Source organism: Podarcis erhardii (genome assembly GCF_964252035.2).
Source record: "Podarcis erhardii genome assembly, chromosome: 6".
NCBI lineage: Eukaryota > Metazoa > Chordata > Lepidosauria > Squamata > Lacertidae > Podarcis > Podarcis erhardii.
The window spans coordinates 78209503-78236680 of record NC_138510.1 but is presented as its reverse complement, the minus strand read 5'-3'; the positions used below and the strand labels follow the sequence as shown (position 1 = coordinate 78236680).

General features: G+C 43.7%; 2 protein-coding genes across 6 annotated transcripts in view; one reads left to right on the top strand and one right to left on the bottom strand.

Annotated features, from left to right (window-relative positions):
- The window catches only part of DPH5 (diphthamide biosynthesis 5), a 31079-nt gene extending 11311 nt beyond the window's left edge, over positions 1-19768 (top strand). For all 5 annotated transcript variants that reach the window (XM_081866066.1, XM_081866065.1, XM_081866064.1 and 2 more), the window contains exons 6-9: positions 3682-3802; positions 13881-13920; positions 16533-16636; positions 19290-19768. In XM_081866066.1, coding sequence (XP_081722192.1) covers positions 3682-3802; positions 13881-13920; positions 16533-16636; positions 19290-19501 — 477 coding nt within the window. In that variant the 3' untranslated portion in view covers positions 19502-19768. The remainder of the gene's footprint in view (positions 1-3681; positions 3803-13880; positions 13921-16532; positions 16637-19289) is intronic.
- An 884-nt stretch (positions 19769-20652) lies between these two features.
- Positions 20653-27178, bottom strand: part of SLC30A7 (solute carrier family 30 member 7) — a 35822-nt gene continuing 29296 nt past the window's right edge. The window contains exons 10-11 of the mRNA XM_081866080.1: positions 25728-25877; positions 20653-24609 (exon numbers count right to left, since the gene is read on the bottom strand). Of these exons, the coding sequence (XP_081722206.1) occupies positions 24562-24609; positions 25728-25877 (198 nt within the window). The 3' untranslated portion in view covers positions 20653-24561. The remainder of the gene's footprint in view (positions 24610-25727; positions 25878-27178) is intronic.

The window sequence follows — 27178 nt, the reverse complement described above, 5'->3', positions numbered from 1 at the left end:
AGGTACACATATGAGCCACAAAGGGTGGTTTATTGCACTTTTCATCCTTAGAAGGCGATTTCCACTACGTTTCAGATAAAGGAAAGGGAAGGTTCCATGTCACATAGCGCCAAACTAAATTGCCACAAGAGACATGGCAATGGTCCCCAGGGAAGGTAGCTTGCAAAGTGGGCTTAGACCATTGGAGAAATCCGCAGAGGGATGGGTCTGTCAACGGCTCCTAGCCCTTCCCCCTAAATGGAGACTCCATTATCAGTGACAGTATACCTGCGAGTGTCAGATGCCGGGGACAAATTTGATTTGTATCAGTGGATTTGACTTGTGCCGATAGATTTGAAACAACAAAAGTTAGGGGCGCTTTCTTAAACGATAGGAATTTGATGTTCATAAAATAAGGGCTGACTTCCTTTTTTGCATTTTAGTTTAAGTCTGATTTCGTCGATGCAAAAGACTCCTGCTCCATTAGTCTGGCCTTGGTTACTGAAAAACAGGAAACACCTTTGTAGGTTTTTTTTCTTTTTAAAGAAAAGGAGCTTAAGCTGATGGCTTGCGTCTGTTTGGGAAAGCTGCAGCCGAGTGGCTCTCTAAGCTACATGCGTTTAGAGTTCAAACTCATCACAATGGGGCCTGGCTGAATAATGTTCAGGAGTGACGGAGAATTCTGTGGACTGAGCATTGGAGCATGGGCTTCTTTCTGTCTCGTGATTTTTAAAACCACTTTCATTGACCCAGAGCGAAGGAACTGATAGCTGTACGCTTTGGCAGACTGTGATCAAGTCTGGGATTCAGCAAAAGACAACAGGGGGCGGGGAGACCTTTGACCTAAATAGGTAAATACTCAAAATACTCAAAAGTTAAAATACTCAAGCCGAGTATGAATCAAAGGGTTAAACGTTGCCTATTGACTTTTCCCCTTATTTGGAGTAATGCAGCGGTCAGCTGACAGTAATTCCTGGTTGTATTTTGAGCAAATTCCCACCCGTCCCCGCAAGTTACTGGCAGGGCTATTTTGGTTGTGAAATGCAAAATCTGTATTTCTCATTCTCTTTCTGGATTACCCAAGTGTTGTATTTGAAGAGGACGCCTTGTGTAATATTCCAAGAATCATTGACTGAGCAAGAACCATTGACCAAGGGGCAGGGACGTCGCTGGACCAATGGTGTATAAGATAAACCTTCTAACTTAGCCGCGTGGGATCATAGGCAACTTCTGAATGGGGACAGGTTCCCCATTGCTGCCCGCTCAACCAACAAGCCTCATCTATGAAAGAGCCACAGTACTGACATGTGAGCTGTCTCACGCTCTGCTGAATAAAATTTGAGGATGCATCAAGATAAAAAAAAAGTAAAACAAAATAAAACATATTAAAAACTACACATAAAAATATACATAGGGACCAAAAATAGTTAAAATGTTTTCAGAAACAAAACTAAAAATAGGAGAAATATATGAGTTCAGAAACTCAACAGGCATTAGCTGAGATAAATTCCAAATCCCTTTTCATTGGACTGTAAGCCATGGGTCCCAAACTTTTTTCAAAGAGGGCCAGATTATTTTATGATTTGAGGGCCGACCAAAGCTTTCTTTAGGATTGAAGTTGTTGAGCTTCTTTTACAATTTTACCCCAAAGTTGTTGAGGTAGATAGAAACTTTATTTGCATTAGCCAATGGCTATAGCAATGATAAAACATTACAATATACACAGAAAAAATGAAATTTAGTATAAAAGCACAGTTTAGGGTCCGGAATCAACAGTCAGATAGTGGCCCTTCAAAGTTCTTGAGCTTTTTAAAGGATTTTACCCCAGAACATATACTGCCACGAGGCCCCCAAAACGGACTTTGGCCATGCCTGCTATAAGCCTTTGCAGCGAAAGAAACTATCTTCTGAGCCTTGTAATAAAAATCATATTTTTTTCTTTCATTTTCCAACACTTCAATTTCTTTAAACATTCCCCCCCCCCCCGGCTTCAAGATCTTGGACCCAACAATTTAAGAATAATGCACTGAAATCAGTTGCTGCCCATAAAGTTTGCATTCAAGAATATAACCAGTGTTGCTCCTTCGGAAATACATAATTTGCCTGGAGCTGGTATGCTCCCAAATCTCTCCATTGGTTCCAACTGTTCAAAACAGAGTTGAGAACAAACTTTCTTGTATTCTGTTTACAAGGGAATGCTTCTGGCTACATTTCCAAATGAATTCAGCCCCTGCACCGAGAATCCATAATGCAGTAATACATCAGAAAATTTTTGAAACTAGAAACTGTCCAGCGCTAGCACCATCTGTTCCTCAGACACACGAAGATCTGCCTTATCTTCATCTATATGAATTATTCTGCACCAGCGATTCAGCATCCTAATCTGTATTAAGCCCAGGACGGTGTCAGAACCTAACTGTGCCCTAATTAAATAAGCAGGAGTAGCTTTGAATATCCCTGAAATCATACATAGAAAAACGGGCTTTCAACTCTTTCGACTAAGGTGATATTTACAAAGCAAAACTCAGCATCTTTGGGAGTAAAAGACTCCTTTTGGAATTTGAGAAGGATACAAGTAGTTAAGATTCAAAAGCACCCTGTTTTTAAAAATCTAAGCAACTCAGAAACCAGCATGAAAAAGTGAGGGAGCAAAATGTTATTCTCTCCACATCCATGTCAAACCATTGCAAGGTTCAACTTGGAATTCCCAAAGGAGCATTTTACTCTGAAAAATATTGACTTACAAGAAAAAAAAAGTTTTACATCAGAGATCACTGGATCCTGTTTTGTTTTCTTTGAGGCGCTTTCCCTGTTTCTTTCTTTCTTTCAATGTTTACAAAGCCCCAAATGTCTCCACCAAAAAGTGCAAGTTTTTCTTAGAACAAAACCCCTCACCCATTAAAACTAGTCTTATTGATCCCAGGCACCTAAGACTTTCTTTAAGACTTGTACACAAACAGCTACTTTAAATTTATTTTGTGAAATGTGCAAGGTCGTAGGATCCTGAAGGCAGGGGGAAAGTACCTCAAAATATCAGTTATGATTTATCTTTGTCCGTTCTGTTTGTGTACCATTTTCTTCTCCTTTTTTGGATTGGGCACTGTTCACAACCAGCTCATTTTCTTTTGAATCCCTTTTGTAAACGTTTCGTGCCAGCTTGTGATGTTGAAAATAATTTATTTTTTAAAAGTGTGTTTACCATCCTATTTGGAATCTTGAAACACAGGGCTTTAGGTACGACTTGAACTCACGTTGGAACAAGCATCTCACTCACACACACACATACACTGTGGCAGCTCATTTATCTTCTGCAGAGGTGTGGGGGAATAATTTTAAGTTGTTGGTGAATCTTGCATTTAACTATCAAGCAACCGCTGATTTTTATCTTTTTAAAAAAGTTTTATCAGCCTCACCGCCACTTCAGCCTACAGTGTGACACTCCTCGGGGGCATTGTAGTTTTTAATTTGTCAATCCTTTTATCGTTATTATGAGCCACTTTTGAATTCAACTTGGAAAAGCAGGTAGCCGTCTCTCCCAGCCCCATCTGGAGATACCAAACACTGAGATTTGGCCCTTCCCATCAAAACCTCTCTATATTGCACTTTGCATAACGCCATGTTAAGTTTTGTGTCTACAGTCTTTATTCTGATAGGTGTCTTTCTCATTATCATCCCCCCCCCCCGCCCCTCTTTTCTTGGCAGCTCTACAATTTTGGAGAAGTTGTGTCTGTCGTTTTCTGGACCGATACGTGGAAGCCCGAGAGCTTTTACGACAAAATAGCCAAAAACAGAAGAAACGGCATGCACACCCTCTGCTTACTTGGTAAGGACCACTTCCTCTTTTTAAAAATATATATATATATATTCAGTTTTACATTTAATATTTACATTAGTATATAAATCATAATCATATACAGTCATACCTCGTGTTGTGTTCCACTCTTCTTATGGACTTTCAGCTTACAAACGTGGCAAACCTGGGAGTGTTTAGTTCTGGGTTCGCTGCATGCGCAGAAGCGATCTGCACACTTCATGCATGCGCACAAGCGATCACGCCGCGCACATGTGCAGAAAAGGCACTCTAGTTGCGGACTTTTCAGGGTGCGAATGGCACCCCGAAACAGATTAAGTCCACAACTAGTGGTACCACTGTACAAATAGGATTTTCTGAATCCCAGACTTCCCTCTACCCCTCCATGGGTTCCATGGTTATTCTTTTTCAACTGCATTGTATAATGTCCTCCATATTTCCTTAATAGTCAATTGTTACCATAGTTCTTGTTACATTGCAAGTTTTCTTAAAATCCTGCCAATGTTTTTAATTGTTTACAGTGTGCTTCTAAATAAGTTACAAATTTTCCCTGTTCTTTATGAAATTTGATGTCTTCTTGGTTTCTGATCTTCCCAGTCATTTTCGCCATTTCAGCATGGTCCATCATTTTTGTTAACCATTCTTCTCTGGTAGAGACTTTGTCTTCTTTCCATTTCTGGGACAGAAGTATCCTTGCAGCTGTTGTTGAGTACATAAACAGTTTTTTCTGCTCCTTCAGTATTCCTGAACCGAAAATTCCTAGTAAAAAAGGCTTCTGGTTTTTTTCACAAAAGTTATTTTAAACGCTTTTTTCAACTCATTATAAATCATTTCCCAATATGCTTTCGTTCCCTTGTACGTCCACCACATGTGGTAAACAGGGCCAGATTTCAGTTTGATGAGTCCCTACACTACTGAAGACAATGGGGCCCTTTATATGCCGCTGTTTTTTGTGTTGAATATATGCTTTATGGTAATTTATGGACCTAATAGGTATCTCAAGCCATTTGCACATGTTGCCATGCAACCAGTCCATGCAGAATGTAGGCACCCTATATATAGAAATGAGCAAACCAGTGATATTTTAGCAGGCTGGGCCCATTACTTACATCACAGGAGCCTACACAACACAAAACACTGTTGCTGTATGTAGGTTTTATTTTATTTGTTTTTTATCTTCTATTTTGGAAATGTACATCCAGGGTTTTTTTCCTTTAATTTTTTTTTTTAAATATTTTTTATTAAGGATTTTCTTGTTTTACAGAAGTGTAGTGCCTCGTTTTTGTTTGTTTTTTCTTTTTTTTTCTTCTTCTTCTTCTTCTTCTTCCATGTAACGTTTTTACAAATCCGTTTCATTTGTTGAGGCATTAGGGGGAGAAGAAAACAGAAAGAAAAAAGAAAGGGGGGGTGGGGAGAGGGAGGATGGATGGGGGTGGGGTCGGGTGGCGGTGTTTCTATTGTGTTTAATGTATGTAGAGTTTGGTGTCAGCGTTGCTTGTGTTGTTCACTTGTGTTCCTTTGGTGGTGAGAGAGGTTGGGGTTGGCTTAGGGTGTGATTGTTTGCTTGTGATTGGCTGTCTTTGTTTTCGTGTGTGAGTGAGGTGGGTGGGTGTTTTGGATCAGGTTAGCCATATTGATTTGTATGCTGTTGGTGGATTATTGTCGTTGTCCTGTTGGGCTGTGTATGTGATAAAGGGGAGCCATACCGGGGTGAAGGTGTCTTCTTCTGTTTGTCCCCGTGTCAGTTTCATTTTTGGGGGGGCCCCCAAGAGAGTGGGGCCCTAAGCTATAGCTTGTTTAGCTTATACGTAAATCCGAAACTGGTGGTAGAATGTGCCTTCTTTTTCTTTACACTTCCAACAAATATTTGTAGCTGCTCTGTGCATTTTTGCTAATTTAGTAAGAGAAGGACCACTTCCTTATATCACACTTAACCAGCCGGCATTATTTAGAACGCTCAGTAGCTGAGCAGCTATTTGATTTGAAATACTTTATTGTCACTTGTACAACTTGTATACAGTGAGATTACACGAGCACCCCCCACTCAGCTCTCTTAGTCTTAATTCCCCTCATTTACTGACGCACACCCACCAAACCCGAAAGTCAGTTGCCCTGTTGTTACCTTTTCATTCAGCAGCCTAACAGCCCATGGATAGAAGCTGTTCTTTACCCTGTTGGTGCAACTAATCATGCTTCTATATCTTCTGCCTGAGGGCAGGAGATCAAGAAAGTGCTGGCCAGGGTGTGAATCAACCCTGAGAATTTTCCTCACTCTCCTGAGTCAACGTTCTTCCGCAATGTCATCCAACGGATTCACGGGACAGCCCATAATACCTTGTGCTGTATTCACCACCCTCTGTAGGCACTTCCTATCCAATGATGTCAAACCAGCATACCACACCGTGATGCAGTATGAAAGGACACTTTCTATTGTGGAACGGAGATCATCAAATGTTGATTGACATCGTTCTTTCGCAATACTCTGAGGAGATGGAGTCTCTGTTGGGCTTTCTTAACCACCTGGGTTGTATTGATTTTCCAAGTAAGGTCTTCACTGAGATAAACTCCTAGGAATTTAAAGGAAGAGACTCTCTCCACACTGCCCTCCCCAATGTACCGCAGGGCTAGTTCTCCTCTCTTCCTCCGAAAGTCCAACACCATCTCCTTTGTCTTGCTGATATTAAGGTGCAAGTTGTTTCCTAGGCACCATGTAGATATTTTTTGGACCTCCCCTCTATACGCTGATTGAACATGAGATGAGTCTGCTGGATTAAGGTGGTGGCCCAGCCTTTTCTCACGGGGGCCAACCAGTTGCCAATGGGAAACCAGCAAGCGGGATCTGAGCACAAGAGCGTCCTCCCCTCCTTTGGCTTCCAGCAATTGGCATTCAGAAGCATCACTGCCTCCACCATTTGAGGCAGAGCATTGATAGTAGCCATGGATCGCTTTCTCCTCCACGATAGCCTCTGCGCTTGCTGTCCAAACACAGAAGCAACAGCATCAAACCGTAGACTCAAAAGTCCTCCGCCTTACGCATCCTCTGCCTTTTTTCTTACCTGCAGCAATTGCATCTTTAAGAAATAGCAAAGCTGAGCAAAACCCCCAAACCCTTCCCTGGACATAGGAAAATAGCATGTGTCATGGAACTGAGCCTCTGCCTTGTTGTGGTGGTGGTTTTCTTCTATGTACAGGTTTTTGAGCTTTTTCTCCTTCAGGAGACATCTATTCCAACCCCACTCTCACAGCTCAAATGTAAAACAGTTTTAACCGGTAGATTCTGCTGAATTCTGTAAACTGGTCCTTAGCCCGGTGATCATTTAGTTGTCTGTTAACACCCAGAAAAGGAAACGAGCCGTGCCCATGCCATCAGCTTCCTGGCTTTGAGGTCTTAAGTTGCAATCATCATCCAGCGAAAAGGAAGTTTTAGCAAGTTCATTTCTTTACTAGGACCGCCAGGATTTTTACTGCGTCTTTTGCAGCAGTTCCAACAGAAGGAAATTAAGCTTTTCCTGGCATGAGGAGAAACAGGGGGGAAGTTTCATAGCGTAAGCGGTTGTGTTCCATGCTACTCTTAAAAGCAGGAGAGCTTGATCAGTAGAAACAGGAGGCGATCTGACAGTCTCTGCACTGGGGCAGGATTTATTTTAATCATACAGAGCTTTTCAGACTAAATCCAGCCTTGCATGAAACCCTCTAGTGTGCGAGAGAGGGAGAGATTATACAGATGCATTCAATCACATAAGGAATTTTGATCAGGATGGAAATTAGACTGATGCAATTTGCAAGCAATTAGATCATTCTGTGCTGTTTAGATATTGAGGTTGATCGGGGAGAATTGAGTTTCTTCCGACTGGCAGGATCCTTGATTGCAGCCTGAACGGAACTGTTCTCCCAGTGCTAAAGCAGGTTTTCTACGAGTTTACAGGACACTCCAGACACTTTACGGGTCATAACTGTTTACTGGGGTTCCTACAAGCATAGACCGCCCCTGTGGCTTCCACTGCTCTCCTTGATTACAAGCCAGGATCCCGAAACCTCCCAAGTCAAAAGGCGATTTCTCATGTGCACACCGGAAAGAGCTGCATTTTGCCAGCATATAGGTAAAGGTAAAGGCACCGCTGACCATTAGGTCCAGTCGCGGACGACTCTGGGGTTGCGGTGCTCATCTCACTCTATAGGCCGAGGGAGCCGGCGTTTGTCCGCAGACACTTTTTCCTGGTCATGTGGCCAGCATGACTAAACCGCTTCTGGCGAACCAGAGCAGCACACGGAAACGCTGTTTACCTTCCCGCCAGAGTGGTACCTATTTATCTACTTGCACTTTGACATGCTTTCGAACTGCTAGGTTGGCAGGAGCAGGGACCGAACAACAGGAGCTCACCCCGTCACAGGGATTTGAACCGCTGACCTTCTGATCGGCAAGCTCTAGGCTCTGTGGTTTAGACCACAGCGCCACCCACATATAATATACACAGCGCCAGCATATAGTAAGTTTATAAATCAAGTCAGAACATGCATGCAGAAGTTTCATACATTCCTGGAATTGGCGTCTGGAAGCTGTCTGTACATCAGGACTTGATTGTAAATCTTCTCTAACTGTTGAAATGTATGAAAACCTATAGGTGGGGATTTTGGAATGCATTTTAGAGAGAAGTGGATTTAATAGGTGTTAAATGCTCCCAGCCACCAGTGTGAAATGTCATCATGGCCTCACCATACACCTTAATCTGTACATTTTGCATTTCATTGATCCTTTCTCTCCCCTCCATTCTTTATGAACTGCATGAAGGGAGGGTTGACAAGCAAGCATATTGTGGTTTTGTTTTTTTTAAATTACCTGCTGACTTTTTCAAATAAATGATGCAAAAAATCTTACAACATCTTACAAGTTTGGGCTTCTTCTGCTCCCTTCTTCCTGTTCCTGCATTTCTTTGTCTTCAACAATTCTGCACTGTCAAGTGACTGGTTATTGAAGGAGACATTCCGGCCGTTGGTTTAAATATTAAAATGTACTTAATTGAGGAGCTGGTGGAAAGTGTGTTTGCTGGATACAGATTAAATCAAAACTTCAATTGACTGAATGAAATGAAATTGCCACTGTGTATAAATGGCAGGAGAAAGATTATGATGCTAGCTCACTTCCCATAGAGAGAGGGTAGGAGGAAAGGTCTATTGATATTGGCATTCATAGCAATAAATTGTGAGTATGCGCATAGAAAGCGCCATGGTGTTCAGCCATTGGTGGTGGTGAGATCATGTCAGAGAAAGCCATGGATCAACAAGATCCTAAGTAAGTTGTGGACGATATATCAATACTTTGTCTCTTACCAGTATGGACTCCAGACCGAGACAAAGGTTTCATATTTTGTCACTCTGTAATATATCAAGAATGCACTGCCCAGCTCGCCTCGCAGACCCGGCAGGCAGGAAACAGCACTTTGCTGCAAAGCAAAGCCTTTACTGCAAAGTAAATGGCCATTTCCTGCCTGCCGATCTGCAAGGCATAAGCTCCTGTCGCCTCTCAGCTGGCATTGCAGAGTAAAGAGGCAGCTGGAGAAATCCCTTTAGCGCACAGCGCTCGCGGGATCAAGAACTAGGCTTGGGAAATCACATTCTCATCAAGATGTGGACGCTCTTGCGTTCAACCGTGCATGCTGGGGCAACTAGAGTGGGGCAATTGTGCACATACAATTATAGAAGGTACTAAGAAACTTCCATAAAGAAGAATTGATGCTTTTGAATTATGGTGCTGGAGGAGACTCTTGAGAGTCCCATGGACTGCAAGAAGATCAAATCTATCCATTCTGAAGAAAATCAGCCCTGAGTGCTCACTGGAAGGACAGATCCTGAAGCTGTGGCTCCAATACTTTGGCCACCTCATGAGAAGAAGAGAAGAGAAGAGAAGACTCCCTGGAAAAGACCGTGATGTTGGGAAAGATGGAGGGCACAAGGAGAAGGGGACGACAGAGGACGAGATGGTTGGACAGTGTTCTCAAAGCTACAAACATGAGTCTGACCAAACTGTGGGAGGCAGGGGGAGACAGGAGTGCCTGGCGTGCTCTGGTCCATGGGGTCACGAAGAGTCAGACACAACTAAACAACAACAACTAACAAACTTCAGCAGCAGAATAAGAGATTTGGCCGGGAGAAAATGCTTTGGCTGTAGCTTCTATCTATAAAGTAGTGCTAAGTAACTGTCCTCTCAGTGCAAAAATTTCTGCTTGTGCCATGGGGCTTCACCTCTTCTCCCCACCCCTACGTGCCTCCTAAATCCATCCTATGCATTTCCCCAGTCTCAGGAGCATATTTGGGAATGATGGAGGGGGAGGAGAAGAAAGGAAAGTCCCACTGCACAAGCAGAAAGCCTTGAGCTGGCAGGACTACGGAGTTGGATACCCATTAATTTGCAGTGGGTCTGCACTGACTATGGCTTAGTTACATGTCACACCCTGACTGTTAGCATTTACAATTTGGCTGCTGCTTCTTTTAAGCATTGCCTTTGTCTTGAATTTTCTTGGGACTTGCATGCCTTCTCCTTCGTATTGCTTATGTTCTGTTCTTGTTTGTGTACAACGTGAAGGTTTGCATTGGGCAAAAGCGGTAAAATGAAGCAGAAATTACAGGTAGGAGAATCGAGACTGCAAAAGCTAGGAAACACATTGGGTTGTATCAAGCCAAGTCATACTTGGCATAAGCCCATTGAAATCAATGGACATGAACCATAGCCGTTGCAACTCATCAGGAGAAAAGGCAATGATAGAAATAGTGACAAAAATCTGCCGCACAATGTTTCAAAGCCCTGACAAAAATTAGATTTGTTATTTGAGATGGTTTACCGAGATCTGAATACTTCTAAGCTTAGGGAACTTTATGGAACGACAAGAGGCACAGCTGCATATTTAAATATACCGTATTTTTCGCCCCATAGGACGTACTTTTTCCCCTCCAAAAATGAAAGGGAAATGTGTGTGCGTCCTATGGGGCGAATGCAGGAGGCAGGCAGGCAGGAAAAGCTCCCAAAACCCTCACACAAGCTCCGCGCGGCTCTTGCGGCTTTTCCTCAGGAGGGACAAGGGACTGATGCGGCCAGTCAGTCCCTTCTCCCTCCTGAGGAAAAGCCCACAGGAGCCGTGTGCTCCTTAAAGGGTGCGTGGCTTCTGTGGGCTTTTGCGGGAGGTGGGGGTATTGCCATAGCCGCACGCAGCCTCCCCCAGCTGGAGAGGTGATGGCGGCTTTGAAGCAGCCTCTTTAGCCGCACGCCATCTCTCCAGCCCGGAGAGTGTGCGGGAGGCTAAGGAATAGCCCCACGACCCTCTCCCAGCTGGAGAGGTCACGCGCAGCTAGGGCAGCTGCCTCTTCTCTTCCTCCAGCTTCACTTGAAGGGCACTGCACAGTTCTCCCTCTCCGCGCAGCGCCTCTCCTTCGCAGGAGAGGTGTTGCGCAGAGAGGGAGAACTGCGCAGCGCCCCTTCAGCCACATGCCTGCCTGGAAGCTGGAGGAGGAACAGAAGGGTCTTCCTCTGCATCCCGAAGCCTGGGGCGAGCTGAGCTCAGCGCGCCCCAGGCTTCGAGCTTCGCGCAGCTCTCCACAAGCCGTGGGAGCCCGGCGCGACTTCGCGCTGGGCTCCCACGGCTTGCGGAGAGCTGCCTGTTCTGGAGGCTGGGGTCGGGGGAAGCTCGGGCTTTATTTCCCCCCAAAAAAACTAGATGCGTCCTATGGGCCGGTGTGTCCTATGGGGCGAAAAATACGGTACAAGAGAATGAGTTAGAGCTCAACAAAATGAAATGAGCTCATCTTAGCAAAATCTGCAATCCACCTAATTCAATAGGAAAAGGTGACTAATGTGGTTGAAGGCTTGCCATGAGTCTTTTTAGGTTATTTGATTGGAGACAGGAAGGCACAACTAATGGGGCTTGCATGTCCAGGCCCCTGGGTTTCTGCCCATAGCTCATTCATGCCGCTCTAACTTAATAGATGATCAGTTTCAAAAAGTTTCATCTCCTCAGTGAAGCACGATACAAAACATAGTTTTCCACTTAGAAGACAGCGAGAGGAAACACCTTCGTTGATCTCGCCCATTCTAACCCCAAATATGCTCATGTAGTGGTAAGTCTGCCCTAAAAAATCAACAGAGCTTGTTTCTTGGCTGCAATCACAGTTTTAACTTCCTACAGCTGATGTGTATTTAAGAGAGTTCAATTAAAGGATGCTGTGTCACTTTCCACAAGAAGAAAAACCATTGCAATGAATTATGCACAATAGAGTAGTGTCTTAAACATAGTCTTATACAGTGGTACCTCGGGTTACATATGCTTCAGGTTACATACGCTTCAGGTTACAGACTCTGCTAACCCAGAAATAGTACCTCAGGTTAAGAACTTTGCTTCAGGCTGAGAACAGAAATAGTGCTCCGGTGGCGCGGCAGCTGTGGGAGGCCCCATTAGCTAAAGTAGTGCTTCAGGTTAAGAACAGTTTCAGGTTAAGAACAGACCTCCGGAACGAATTAAGTACTTAACCCGAGGTACCACTGTAGTCTTATATGTTAACAGTGAACTCATTCTGTGGGTACCTAACACTAGCACCTGCCTTACACTGCATGGCAACAGTGGCTCATCTAGCTGAGCCACACTGACTGGCTGGAGGGTTTCAGGCAGCAGTTCCCTGCCAACTTGTCCTGGAGATGCCAAAGATTGACCCTGGGAGATTTCTCATGCAAGATGGATGCTATACCACTGAGCTGCAGACTTCCCCATGCGTCTCCAAATTAGGACCATCCAAGCATACCAGCCGAGCTAGATGAGGAACAATTAAGAGGCTTGGAGCTGCTCGGGATTTGCAGAACTACACAGAGCCTTTGGTGGAGAGAGAGAGAAACCTAAAAGCAGCCCTGGAATGATGGCTGACTGAGTGTCACAGAGGAAAATGTAATGATGACTGGCTGGCACAGTCAACATGACTGCTCCTCACGGTAACGATTTGTTGCAGGTCCCACTTAGAAAGGATGGGTAGTGTCTTTCGATCAAGTAAAACTCAGAGCAGACCCAGCAAACTTGCAGGACTTAAATGAGACATCTCTAAGTTAATTCCAAAGGTTTCAGCGGGTCTGCCGTGAGCGTGGCTTGGTCAGATTTCAACCATATATCAGACGTTGGGTTGTAAGACTATACTGTCAGTTTGCATTTCTTAGTGCAAGAAAGTATTGATCTGATGTGTAGAGATCTTTCCTCTTCTAATTACTAATTCAAGAGGGTTCTGGAAGCTTCTCTGTGTGAAAGAAACAGGCAGAAGGTTCGTGATGTTTGGGTTATTCCTTCAGAGAAGCTGAGCACAGCTGGCTTAAACTGGTTCCGTTATCTCTTTCTGTCAAGGTCATGCTGACTGTAATAAGAGGCCAGAAGGAACCTGGGTTTCACTTTTTCTTTCTATCTCTCCTTCTGGTGTGGTTTTCTGTACAGTGGTACCTTGGGTTACGAACTTAATTCGTTCCAGAGGTCTGTTCGTAACCCGAAACCGTTCTTAACCTGAGGTGCACTTTCACTAATGGGGCCTCCCGCTGCCACCGCACCACCGCCACACGATTTCCGTTCTCATCCTGGAGCAAAGTTCACAACCCGAGGTACTACTCCCAGGTTAGCGGAGTTTGTAACCCAAAGTGTTTGTAACCCGAAGCGTTTGTAACCTGAGGTACCACTGTATGCTTAGTGTTAAGGTTTAGACTTATTTTAAGTTACTGTAAGTTTAAGTCTGCTGCAACTGAATTTCTTATGGGTGTATTAGATTTGTGACCCTTATGCTCATTTGTCTTCAGTAGCAGTAAAGCTCTGCTGGATGAAATACAGTTGCCTCTGGTCTATTTTCTGGGAATCCTGCAACGTGTTTAAGTTGTTACTCTGCTAACTATGCATTGGAATCTACCCTGGATCAATATTAAGTAGAATTTCACGTATACATGCCAAGGGTGTGCATGAAAGAGAGATATCTTTCTTATATAAAACACAGCACAATAAAAAAAGTTCTCCGTCTTAATGCTTGTGAAAGTAATACACAGGCAATCAACTTGAAGTGTATGTCCTGTTTTGTTTCCCTGCAGACATTAAAGTCAAGGAACAGTCGCTGGAGAATCTCATGAAGTAAGTTGTTTCTTCAAAAGTGTGTGGTCTGCAACTGATAATTCACAGCTTAGTGCTGGCATGTAAGTGAAACGCATACTAAAACCATGGTATAGAGATTCTCTCTATGTTTCAGTTAAACGCGTGGTTGGGTGAGGGGGAGGGAGCCAGTAGTCCTCAAACTGTTACTGGACTCCCAACTCCCATCAGCAGCAACCCAGCATGGCTAATGGGCCCCCACCCTTGAGTTAAAAGGACCGATCAGCTGCCGTACTAATCACATTTTAGGCCATCCAGCTTGCTCTCTTAACTAAGAATTGGAGGTGGTTTAGGAATCCTGCTTAAACGGTGGACATGAATGGTGAACACGGGTGCCAAAATATCTCTGTAGACTTAAGGAGGAAGTGCCCTCTCCTGGTACCCAGTTTGGTTTTGTCTGTAGTCCGTCCCACAGTGTCGCAGGATGAAGCAAAGTGCTTGAGGCAGCACTGGGATAGGTGAAGGCAGGAACCGGTGTCTGAAAGATGCAAAGCAACTCTTCGCGCTAGCACTGCCTGTCAATATAGATAACACTTAGAGGGATCAGCAGTCTGAGTCAGTGTAAGCAGCTTCCGATGTTTCTGTTGCAGGATGGGGCTCATGTGGCAAAGCAGCGGTGATGGTTGTCTTGGTGTCTTTTAGCATCTAATGAATAATTTTTTAAGATGGGGTGAAGCTCATGGTTTAATAAGTCTGTTCAGTTTCTCAGGTTCCATATGCACCCCGTATCTCCAGTAATAAGTGCCCAGAGTTAGACTAGCTAGCTATGACCCCTAGTAATTTCATCTGTGGTACAGTGGCACCTTGGTTCTTGAACAAAATCCATTCCAGAACCCCGTTTGGCTTCCGAAATGTTCGAAAACTGAGGCGCAGGTTCCCATTGGTTGCAAGAGCTTTTTGCACTCAGCGGAAGCCGCGTCGAATATTTGGGTTCTGGAAAACATTCAAAAACCAGAACACTTAACTTTCGGGGTTTCGGCATTTGGAAGTCAAAACGTACGATAACAGAGGCATTCAGGAACCAAGGTTTGATTAGTTTCGTTTTTCTCCTGATCGCTCAGTATTTCTAATCTAGGAGAGATCAGTCAAGTCAGCTTCCTTCTTCCTCTCCACTGGAACTATTGATCACCTCCAGACACGTCCTCACTTTGGTCTGATTCACATCCACGGAGTCCGACAATCTCTGGTGGAAATTTACCTTGGAACTTCTTCATAAGCTTTGCTCTTGCCAACTCCAGGGCTGGCAAACTTTGCAGAAAACAACCCTTTGAGAGCTGGCTTTGGGGTCTATAATTATGTAACTATACAGTATATGGTAGAAAAACACAGGCTTCCCTTCCAATTTGGCACGGATAGCGTGCTCTCTGATGTATCTCGGCAGTTACAGTAGATTAGCAGGGGTTTCAAAATATACGTGACTTGTGATTGTGCCGAGGAGGCAGCGCGACATGTGGCACCTCTCAGATGCGGAGAGCATTTTCAGTTTACTCATGTAGGCTCTAATTCCTAGCTTGAAAGCTTCAAAACAGCCACACAGTGGCTCTGATTCACAGCACACGCACAGAGGAGACTTTCATCAACACCAACTTAATTGTTGGTAGACGCTTCTTCTGCAAGCTGGCAGTTCTGGGATGCTGACGCCACACAAAAAAAGCCTGCTAGTAGTGTCTGCTGTTCCCGTGGCCGTAACACACACCTGGATTCGGTTGTTTAAAAACTTGGAAGTGTTTGCTTTATGTCTCCAGCTGATCAGAGAACAGTGCGTCTAACACCCGCCTGCTTCTCACCAGCGAATGCCCATAGACATCCTTTTCGCGGTGTATTCCTTGCCAAAAACATGATGGATGAGACAAAACATGCACAGGCTTCTAGCGAGGGTCTAAACTAAATGAGCCTCTACCCTCGTACCTACGGGACCACCTCTCCCGGTATGTCCCATGGAGAGCCTCAAGGTCCATAAATAGCAACACCCTCGTGGTCCCGGGCCCTAAGGAAGTTAGATTAGCTTCAACCAGAGCCAGGGCCTTTTCAACACTGGCTCCGGCCTGGTGGAACACTCTGCCTCATGAGACCAGGGCCCTGCAGGATCTGATTTCTTTCCGCAGGGCCTGTAAGACAGAGTTGTTCCACCTGGCCTTTGGCTTGGAGCCAATTTGATTCCCTCCCCCTCTTTCTTCTTTCTTTTTCCTTTCTCCTCCTGTGATGAGGCTGCATTTTAATATTTTAATGTTTCAATATTTTAATGTTGTGTTTTAATCTTGTTTTTAAGTTGTATTCATTCAACTTGTTTTTATTATTGCTTGTTAGCCTGAGCCCGGCCTTGGCTGGGGAGGGTGGGGTATAAATAAAAATTATTATCATCATTATTATTACATTTGAGAGCCATTTGGCTGCCAGCCCCTCTTAAGAGCTTCCAGAGAGTGAATGTGAGACCTTGGTTTGATGCGACAAAGAAAATTTTATCTTGAAGCTTAACCATTTGGGGCAAGCCGTGTTGAATTCAGCTTGGCTTTACTGTACACGGACCCCTCTACTTGACTGGGGTACAGGGGGGACAGTTGCTGACCAGACTGCTGTACCTTTCCTTCCATCAGGGGGAAGAAGATTTATGAGCCACCCAGGTATATGAGCGTGAACCAGGCAGCGGAGCAGCTTCTGGCTATTGTGCAAAACAGGCGGCTACAAGGCGAAGAACCAGGTAAGCACGTGAGCTCTGGCTGCTAGCATTTGGAGGCTGGCCCTCCCCTCTTTTGTCCAGACCGCTGCAGCATCAAATAACTCACAATTTGTGATGGAGATGGGCCCTCTTGAAATTGGCAGGCTGGAAATTGCCTACAGAGGCCAAGCATTCGCTGTGGTTCATCAGCCACAGTGAAGTGAACTTCAAGCAGGACCGGAGGCAGAGGGCTGTAGCCACAAAACGTTGGCCTGCACACAAACCAGCCACAAACTCCACGAACCAGTTGGCTTTTAAAAAAAGAAATGCAAATCCCATATGAACATACTTTAGAGTGAATCACTTTGACCGTACTCTATTCTCTGTACGTGCTTTTGCTGGAGCTACTAGTTGCTGCAGAAACAGCGGAGGCGCATTGATCCTGGGAAAGTGTGTCTTAATAGTCAACTTTCGACGGATCTAGGAGTTCTCGCTGGTTAATGAAATGCAGAGACTTTCCATAGGGCTGTAGGGTGTCGAATGGCCAAGTAGTGATTGGCTGGAAGCAATGACAAAATGCTCTGCAAAGTCCGGCTAGCTCACATGCACGGCCTTTCTGAAACGAAACGGGAGGCACAATTAAGAGCCCAGAAAGGATATGAAAGAATTACTGGTAGCCGTTATCAGTGGAATTAGTCTTTTAGATTCTCAATGGAGTGGCCTCTCTAAACAAGCCCTGTTTGGAAGGAGGCAAGTCTAAAAACTATGACACACACAACTCAGAGCAATCCAATCAGTGGTGGACTTTGGGCTTTCACATTTCAGCAGCATCCTATGTGACGCCAAAATTTGGCGCACTAACAGACACCTCTTGCCTTCCGTTCCAAGTCATGTTTGCGGCGCCCTCTTGGCTCAGCACCCAGTGCGGGTGATCTGGTCAAGCATCCCTAAATCCACCTCTGATCCAGTCAGGCTCCATGCAGGGATGCAGCAGAATTTAACAAAACCTGCAGGTACATTGCAGGCAGCTTACGTCGGGATGGGTGCTTTCGTCTTCCGACGTAACACATGCCACTTACCCTTCCTTGTGGGAAGTTTTGATACCAGCAATACCTTCATATTAATCACAGTTTACCGTATTTTTCCATGTATAAGACGACCCCTATTTTGGGGGACTCCCGATTAAGAAAATGGGGGGAGATTGCCCAGAGTTGTTGAGCTTTTTTGGGGGGGAGGGGGTTGCCAAAAATCGCTCACCCACCTGACCAACCCTGCCAATCGCACGCGTCACCAAAGCCAACAACCGTCTGCCCGCTCGCCGCCAGCAGCTGCCAATCACCCACCCAATTGTCACAGCAGCAGCCAATCGACAGCAGACCTTGCCGCTGCCACCAATCACCCACCGAATCACCGCTGACAAGCTCCTGCTCGCGGCTGCAACCAATCGCCCGCGCCCCCCCCCCCCCGCACTATCCGTGTATAAGATGGCCCCCAATTTTAAACATCATTTTATAATTTAAAAAATTGTCTTATATACGGAAAACTACGATACTTACTTAGCAAGGTAAAAAATGGTAAAGGACCCCTGGACAGTTAAGTCCAGTCGAATTCAACTATGAGGTGCGGCACTCGTCTCCACTTCCAGGCTGAGGAAGCTGGTGTTTGCCCACAGACAGCTTTCCAGGTCCTGTGGCCAGCATGACTAAACCACTTCTGGCACACAAGACACAGTGACGAGTGCCAAAGGGCACAAAAATGCTGAGCTCAGTCACATAATAATAATAATAATAATAATAATAATAATAATAATAATAATAATAATAATAATTTATTTGTACCCCGTCCATCTGGCTGGGTTTCCCCAGCCACTCTGGGCGGCTTCCACAAAGACCAAAAATACACTAAAATGTCACACATTAAAAACTGGACAGGGCTGCCTTAAGATGTCTTCTGAATGTCAGGTAGTTGTTTATCTCTTTGACATCTGATGGGAGGGCGTTCCACAGGGCGGGCACCACTACCAAGAAGGCCCTCTGCCTGGCTCCCTGTAGCTTTGCTTCTCGCAATGAGGGAACTGCCAGAAGGCCCTCGGCCCACGGCCCTCATACTAGCATCTTCCCCACACTGCAGCCCTGTCTAAACTTCTCTTGCATATTCTCCATGGTTCTCCAAATGGTCTTGGACTCCAGAGCCATCATCCCTAAACATTGGCCATTGCTAGTTGGGGCAGATGGGATTTCTATTAAAACGCCCAGAGGACCTCAGGTTTCCCAACCTGCTCTGGTCCTTTTGCTGATAAATCAAAGCAGTTACTAGGCCAGGAGGGCAGAATCAGTCTTTTCAGCTAGGTGGCCTTCACTTGATGACTCTTTATGAATGACTACTTACCCCACTGGTTTATACCTGAAATTCAATACCTTGAGAATGAGAACTTGCTTCCTGGGCTCGACACTCCTCACGTTTGCCACATCCTATTGCGAAGAACTTGAGCAATGTACACGTGTGGGTTGGTTTTTTTAGAGAAGTCTATATTAGTCTTCAGAGGACAGTGTCTTTTTTTTTAAGCAGCGTGTAACTTTTTTTAGAGAGAAAGCATCACTTCCTGTAGAAGTGTGCCAAGCGCACCAACCTCTTTCACTATGCTTCCGTAATATTCTTTGTTCTCTTTAACTCCCCCCCCCCCTTTGTTTAGCAGAAATTGCAGAAAACACCATCTGCGTAGGCTTAGCAAGAGTGGGCGCAGTGGATCAAAAGATTGCTTCCGGTACTCTACAGGAAATGACTACGGTGGCATTAGGCGATCCTCTACACTCTTTGATCATCACTGGAACTTTGCACCCGTTGGAACTAGACATGCTCAAGCTCTTTGCCGTTGACAAATCCATTTTTGAGCACATGGCTGAATAAATACTTGTTTACGCACGTGCTTTGAGCTGAATCTGGTGTCACTAGTTAGCCATCCATTTTGCAAGAGGGGGAAGCCCACCCTGGCTGCCCAAGTAGACTGCCGGAAAGTCCTGTTGCCAGTCCCTATGAAGACACCAAACTATTTACCAAGGAATACAACCTGCGGAGCAATAATCAAGTCTGGTCGTTTGGCAGGCTGCCTAAATTTGGTATGAAATGCATTTTTTAAAAAAAGTTACCTACCAATAAAAAGCCAGTTCAGAATGAGACATGTAAAATATGCTTTTGTATATTACAGAACTGTTTCTGCACATCAGTATAAATAGTGTTGGTTGTTCTAGATACAGAGTCAGTCTTCTACTGAAAAATCCAGGCCCGTCTGTGCTATGGCTTCTCTCACAAAACGTGTGCTCTCTATACATTTTAATGGTCATTCTGATCAAAGCACCAATTTTTTACTTAGGCGCTAAAACCCTCAGTAGCCTTGGAACTGAACGATGCTGAAGCTTTGAGAAATGAAACGCATTGTGCGTTTTATCGGCTTACATATGTAACACATTAACAATGGCTTGCATCCAATGCTATCCATATGTGAACAGACTTCTGCTTACACAACAAGCCTTGGATTACAGGATGTGATAGCCAGAGGGGAGGGGGAAGAGACATGGTATTACTGCACCAAATAATGTAGCAATTCTTTTGACCATAGCAGTGCATTCTACTGATTCCATGGTGGTTTAGATTTTGACCTCGCCACAGCTGAGATAGACTAAGCTTGGATCCAGTGTTCCTCTTCTGCAAATCTTCCATTGGCCTTCATTCTTCCATTGCAGCAGAGATTTCTCTTGTCATTGAAGGGGTGGGGGGGGGGAGCTAAAACTATTTTCATTAATCCTCTCTACAGACACTCAGGCAACCTTCCACACTGTTCTGAAGGGCTTCCCAAGTCTCCAGAACAGGTTTAAAGGGTAAGGGATTGCCTCTCCCTCCACAAGTGAGAGCTTCAGACGTCACAAGATTTGACTCCCAACTTCTGGTTCTCACATTACATTTGTCCAGGAGATGGTTTGCTTGAGGGCAGCCAGGAATGTGCAAATTGCACACACACACACACATACACACGGAACAAAACACACAACATTTGAAAAACATTTGCAAAAGGAAAAAGTTTATTGATAGGAAAATTGATCCCAAATATTGTCTCAAACATATTAGCTGTTTAAATATTCCAGAGACTGTATTCAAGTAGAAAAAATATGCATTAGAATGTCCAGTATTGCACTTACGGCAAGTCAGACTGGCTACTCGCTTTAGCATTCCCAGACCAATTACAGTATACACAGTCGTCAATTATCTGCAGTCACCTCTTTGAATTTACTGAAACAGTGAAGTCCTTCAATTGCACCGGTACATCATGCGTTGAGAAATACAACAGGCTGACTGACACAAGAACCCCACTTGATGTGCAAGTTAAGAAATGGGGTTTCAGCACTGTTTTCCCATTCTATCAGATCTAAGTGTTACAATTTTGGCAATAAGATCGCTATGCCCATCAGTTCTTTTATGGTATACCTCTGGGACGTGAACTTATGTGAGCACTGCTTCTGTTAAACACTTGCCACAGAAAAGTGATCCCAGGCCAAAATTAGAACTGTTCAGGTAATGGGACGGTGAAAATAAATAAAATAGTCCATATCCACAGTGGCATTTTCAGTTCCAACCAAACGCTTGGTGTGGGCCTGTGCATTTCCACGAAGCTTGGTGGCAGCATTGAATCAGTCAATGAGCCACAATTCTTGGAGGGTATAAAGCAATTATCAGAAGACTGAAGATCAGGTCAGGGTAGGAAACCGCACTTAGAAAGGGCACACACACACACACACACACACACACAAAATGTTGCAGGAATACAAAAAAATACTTTCGGCAGCAAGAATCAATGCGACAGCAATGTAGAAAATGGAACCAGGTTAGCCAAGTTTAAGAACTTGAGCTGAACTGCCATATTTGAATGAAATTGTGCTGCATTTCCCCTCCCCCTCAAAAATGCTCCTTTTATTTGCACTGGCATAACCAACTTCCAATCTCCATTTCCTCACATCTATTCCAGTATCATTCACCTGGTCAAATGCAGTTAGCATCCATTCTTCGGTTTTTAACCCTTTGCACTATTCTAAAGCCCTAGACCACACAATATTTCATTTACTAATCAGGACTGCCAGTATTTTAATGTAGTTGGAAGCTTTCCTTTTTAGAAGTGACCTTTATGCTGTAAAAGCTTCAGGAGTAAGAAGACCACCCAGGCAGCTGGGCTACCATCTGTACCAACATCTGACCTATGCAGTGGTTTAATGTTGTACAACACATAACTCAAAAATTAGACCAATCCTATGACTGTGTAGTGTGCCAACATCTAAGCCTAAAAGTATAAAGGACACTTTTTCTTCACTTCATACAACTTAAGGGCTTGGTTGACAACAAGCTCCCACTAATATAAACCTCCTCCCCTAAACTGAAGACCTTACATTATCGTTAGAGAGAAACATGGACATTTGTTTATTGAGTAAGCACCCCTATTGCACTAGAATCTCACTAGTTGTGAGAAAAGTTGTGGCAGTTGTGTAAAAGCTGTGCATTAATTTAACCTCTGCTGCCAAAGTTAGATAAAAGCAAATTTCAAAGCCAAGTGTTTGGCAAAGGATGATTTAACAAGGCTAAGTATTTGTCATTTGGGTGAGAGAAGTTAGAACAACGAGGACTACTTCCATGGGGAAAGGCCTGAAGCAAATTAATACCAACTCAAAGGTTAAGCAATTTCTAGGCTCTCAGGTTCAGCCACAACCAATGATTTAGTGTGTGCTCAACATAAGACACAAGCAAAGTTCTGAAATATGGACAATACGCACGGGGGGAAATGGGGGTTCTTCCTTACCTTTAATTACAAGCCATTTTACTGAAATGGGTTCAGAGCCAATGGCACTTCACATTAATCTACAGAGGTACACCGTATCTCTGAAAGGGAAAAAATTGGAATTTGCTATAGCATGTGGGAAAAGGGCACGTGCATTTTCTACAGCGTATGCACCCACGGGGTAGGTTTCTCACAGTGCACTTCTCACATTATATGGGAATCTTCATGTGTGAAGCAGCCCTGATGTGTCTTGTGGAAAGGAATGGATATTACTGAAGAAGTGTATTGGGCCACAACTCAGATTCAGACCTTGAATTAGAGACTGTGTTGGATACTTGCATTTCTAAATGAATAGCAAGCAAAGTAAAAATAAAATTGGCAAGTAATGGAACACACGCCGAGTTAAGAGATACATTTTAAAAGGAGATTATTCCCATAAAAACCAGAAGTTCCACGTTACAGTCTTTTTAAATAGAAACTAATGTACCAATACAATTCTGTTTTAGGCATTTCTGATGCCGAACTTCATTAAAAGCCATGAATAAATCTCCCTCCAGCTAAAGCTAAACCAACTGTGGGGGGGGGGGCGGGTATCTAACCATTGGTTAGCAGCGACTTTTGTTTTTCTAAGCAAACTTATCTTGACACACAACTGTTCAAGCAAATGGCCTTTTGAGGGGGACGGAATCAGGTGATTTTCATTCATTTGAACATATGTGCGATCATCTTTGTTGATTAGTAAAAAGGGACTTGCTTACTACCATACATTCCAATTCCAACCAACTTCAGCTTCAACGTTGGAAACGAGAGATGCGTTTGTGAGATCTTTGTTATTCCGTCATGAAGCGCTCTGACAGTTGCCTAGCAAGCCTTTATACATTACACTAGCATTGCAGGATAAACCCAAGAAATATATTGCCCAAGGTGAAGTTTAAAAAGAAACCTAGTTAAGACAGAAAATGAAAAATGATGGCTGTGAAGCAATATTTAGCTGAACCACATAGTTCACTCAGAAGACTCTCCTTCTTAAGGTATTAAGTGCTGAAGAACCTATGGCTCATTTTCAAATCTAATGCAAAAAAAACCTTTCAAAATATGCAATCAGATTCAACAAACCAAATTATATTCCGTGATAATGTATACATAATGCATGGGCTTTATTGCATATACTAGTTGAACTAGTGGTTTTCTGGCTGAAGAGCTTGTGAATTAATTCTGAGCATGGACTGTGAAGCAAAAGTTCAGATCATCTGTTGACTATCATATACAAACCTTCATTCTGCAGTTAAAATAAATCTGCCAGTCAAAGCCTCCAGCATCAGTCAACCAAAGAGGCAATGCATCCTTTGTTTTGAGTGCTTCGTTATTTTCTAACTACCGTTAAGAATACGAAGGTGCTATCAGCCTAGATTTACGTCCTGGTGGTCAAACGTTTTGTAAACAAACTCTGCGTAATCATTTTATCTTTGTATTGTAAAATTGAAGAATCACTTCCTTGGAAGTTTAAAAATGTAACAGAGAGAGAGAGTCTAATATCTACCATTATGCAATTACACATAAATCACACCAATCACAAGCAAGAGTCCTATTGGGTACAAGTAGTAGCCATAAAAATCAATAAAAATCCCCGATGTTCAATATCTGTGCTGGCAGATACTTTGACGGAAAAGGCACTCTGAAAACCCAATATGGTTTGGTTCGTTAAGTTTGCAAAGTACAAACAGTCTTACACGTTGTAGAATGTCAACCACTGTGACATTTTAAGAAAAAAATAAAAATTTATTTTCTACCCACCCTCCCTGTAGTTAACACTGGCTTTCTGGGAATAAGCAATAACTTCCAGCAGCTTCACAAAAAGCAAAACCAATGATTGCAATACCACATTATCATTAAGTTTGCTGCAGGGACAAACTTGGCCAGTAAATCCACAAAGGTTTGGAGCTCGTGAAAGTCAATCCCAAGTAGTCCAGGGCCACGCAGTTTTTCGGTTTTTCTCTCTTTATCTAGCCCACAAGGCAGCAGAGTCTGTTCAGTTTTGGACAACCGTAGAGAAGACGGGAGCGGGTCTCTGTTCCAAAGGAAGTACAGTGTCTTTTAAATCATGACAGTACTAGAAAGCTTTGGTCCAACGAGACGGTCGAGATATTTGCTACATAGCGGCAAAGTCAATCTGTACATAGAGCTGCCTCACTCCAGCCTGTGAAGATGGAAGAAAAGAAACACACTGGAATACAAATTCTAGGGGATTGTGTGACCCATGTCAAAACCTACCAAACATTAACAGATATCATTCTCTTCCTCATTTATCTTCACAAAAGCCCAGGAAAGTAGTTTAGACTGCGAGGACGTGACTGGCCCAAGGTCTACCAGTGAGCTTCATGGCTGAATGGGGTTTTGAACTCCATTTTCCCAGGTCCCAGTCCAGTGCTCTAACCACTATGCCACACTGGCTATGGTTGTGAAATTGGCTAGCAAAAGCATGTGACGCGTGGCACGTTTAGAGAAGCCCACCAGAAATTAATGCAAAATACACCCTGCACAAATTCCTTTGTTTAGGAAATTTAAACGGAATATCAAATAGCTAGCTGGGTAGTTCAGATCAAATTGTGTGAAAATCTCTGGGAAAAGTAAGAAATCAAGATAACAAACTTTTTATAAAAGAATGGAAATTGTTGATTGAATATTTACAAACAAAATGTTAACAGATAAGAACATTGGCAGGATTATTGTAATAATCTTTATAAGAGTATACATTTAAATTAGATAAATAAATGATTATGTTACTTTGGAATATGCAAAAAAGATTTTTTTAAAAAATTACAGAACTGCAGAAAGAGGGGGAAGGAAGTCAAGTTTTGAAATGTTCAAATGATTGTAAAAATATTGAAATGTATAAATTTGAAAATCATAAATAAATTTTACACACACACACACACACACACACACACACACACACACATTGTGCTTGTTTGGCCCTTACCCCTTTAGACTGCCAGTGACCTGCAGAGCTAAGGATCTAGCCAGCAGGCCAGTTCCTGTTCCTTCTGACATTTAAAAAAATGTAGGCTAGCCTAGTTATTCATACATACATTATACATATGCACACTAGAATTATCAGAGCAAAAAACAAACGTGAAACAGCATTCATAGCAATCACATATTGAAAAGGACCAATCTTAGACTGACCGCAACAGAACACAAAACGTAATCACCTTGTCCTGTTATTCTTTTCTCTTCCTTTCCAGAAAAACAGCATTACCCCGGCTGAAAGGAACAGCGCTGTTCCTACATTTACACGACACACATCAAGCATACCTGAGTAAAAATGTTGTGAGTCTGGCTTAGAATCCACTTTGCGTCAGCATCTGGAGCTACAAACAGTTTCAAAGTCCCTATGTAAACATCAGTACAAAGGGTCCAGAAATGAGGGTCGTGTAAACTGTAAACTCCTTGCAACTGCTGAACCTAAAATACATAAGAAGCATTTAGAAATCAATTTTTAAAAAGGAAAACAAGAGAAATTTAGCGGTATACAAAAGAGCCCCATGAATGAACAATGTGTGCATATTTCTTTTGTTTAAACTGAGATGCAACCAATGTACTTATAGACTCATAGAATTGTAGAGTTGGAAGAGACCTTGAAGGTCCTCTAGTCCTGTCCCCCCCCCCCCCCCGTCAATGCAGGAATATGCAGTTGTCCCATATGGGGATGGAATCTGCAACTTTGGCACTATCAGCACTAACCAACTGAACCATGGTTGTCCAACTGCATTTATAGCCCACCTTTTTCTACCAAGAAGTGCCAGGTGATACACATGGCTCTCCCACTTTTCATTTCATACCCACAACAACCCTGGGAGGTAGGTTAGGCTGAGAGGAAGTAACAGCCCCACAGTCACCCAATGAGCTTCATGGTCAGGGGGGATTTGAACCATGGTGTGAGTTAAACCACAGAGCCTAGGACTTGCCGATCAGAAGGTCGGCGGTTCAAATCCCTGTGACGGGGTGAGCTCCCGTTCCTCGATCCCTGCTCTTGCCAACCTAGCAGCTCGAAAGCATGCCAGTGCAAGTAGATAAATAGGTACCGCTCCAGTGGGAAGGTAAACGGCGTTTCCGTGCGCTGCTCTGGTTCGCCAGAAGCAGCTTAGTCATGCTGGCCACATGACCCGGAAGCTGTACGCCGGCTCCCTCAGCCAATAAAGCGAGATGAGCGCCACAACCCCAGAGTCGGCCACGACTGGACCTAATGGTCAGGGGTCCCTTTACCTCTACCTATCCCTAGAACTGTGGTCCTAGTCCGACATTCTACCCAGTACACCACATTTATTACTTTTATTTATAGCATTGGCATCAGACTGTATGGCATCCTATAATAAGAAGGCCAAATTCAAGCCATTTCTCTTTTTTACCTTGAAGACTAATAAAGCAATCCCAAACCTAGGTTCCTCTGGGAAGAGAGCCAATTCTTCAACTTCCTTCCCATAAACTGGATTTCAATCCACGGAGGACGAATGGTCCTTTGTGCCGTTAGAAACATTACTGTTCGCCCAATTCAGTATGACCTTCATATTGAATGTACGCTTGCAATACATTGTGTTTCAAATAATATGCTTGATTTTATCAGGACTGTTTTGGCTAATACACATAATCCCTTGAATTAAACAAAGGACCTCACTGCTTCCAGCTTGAAACCAGAGAACATGTGAATTAATTACACAGGCAAGCTTTCTTCTTCTGATTTAAGTGTGCAGAAGGTCATCAGATGT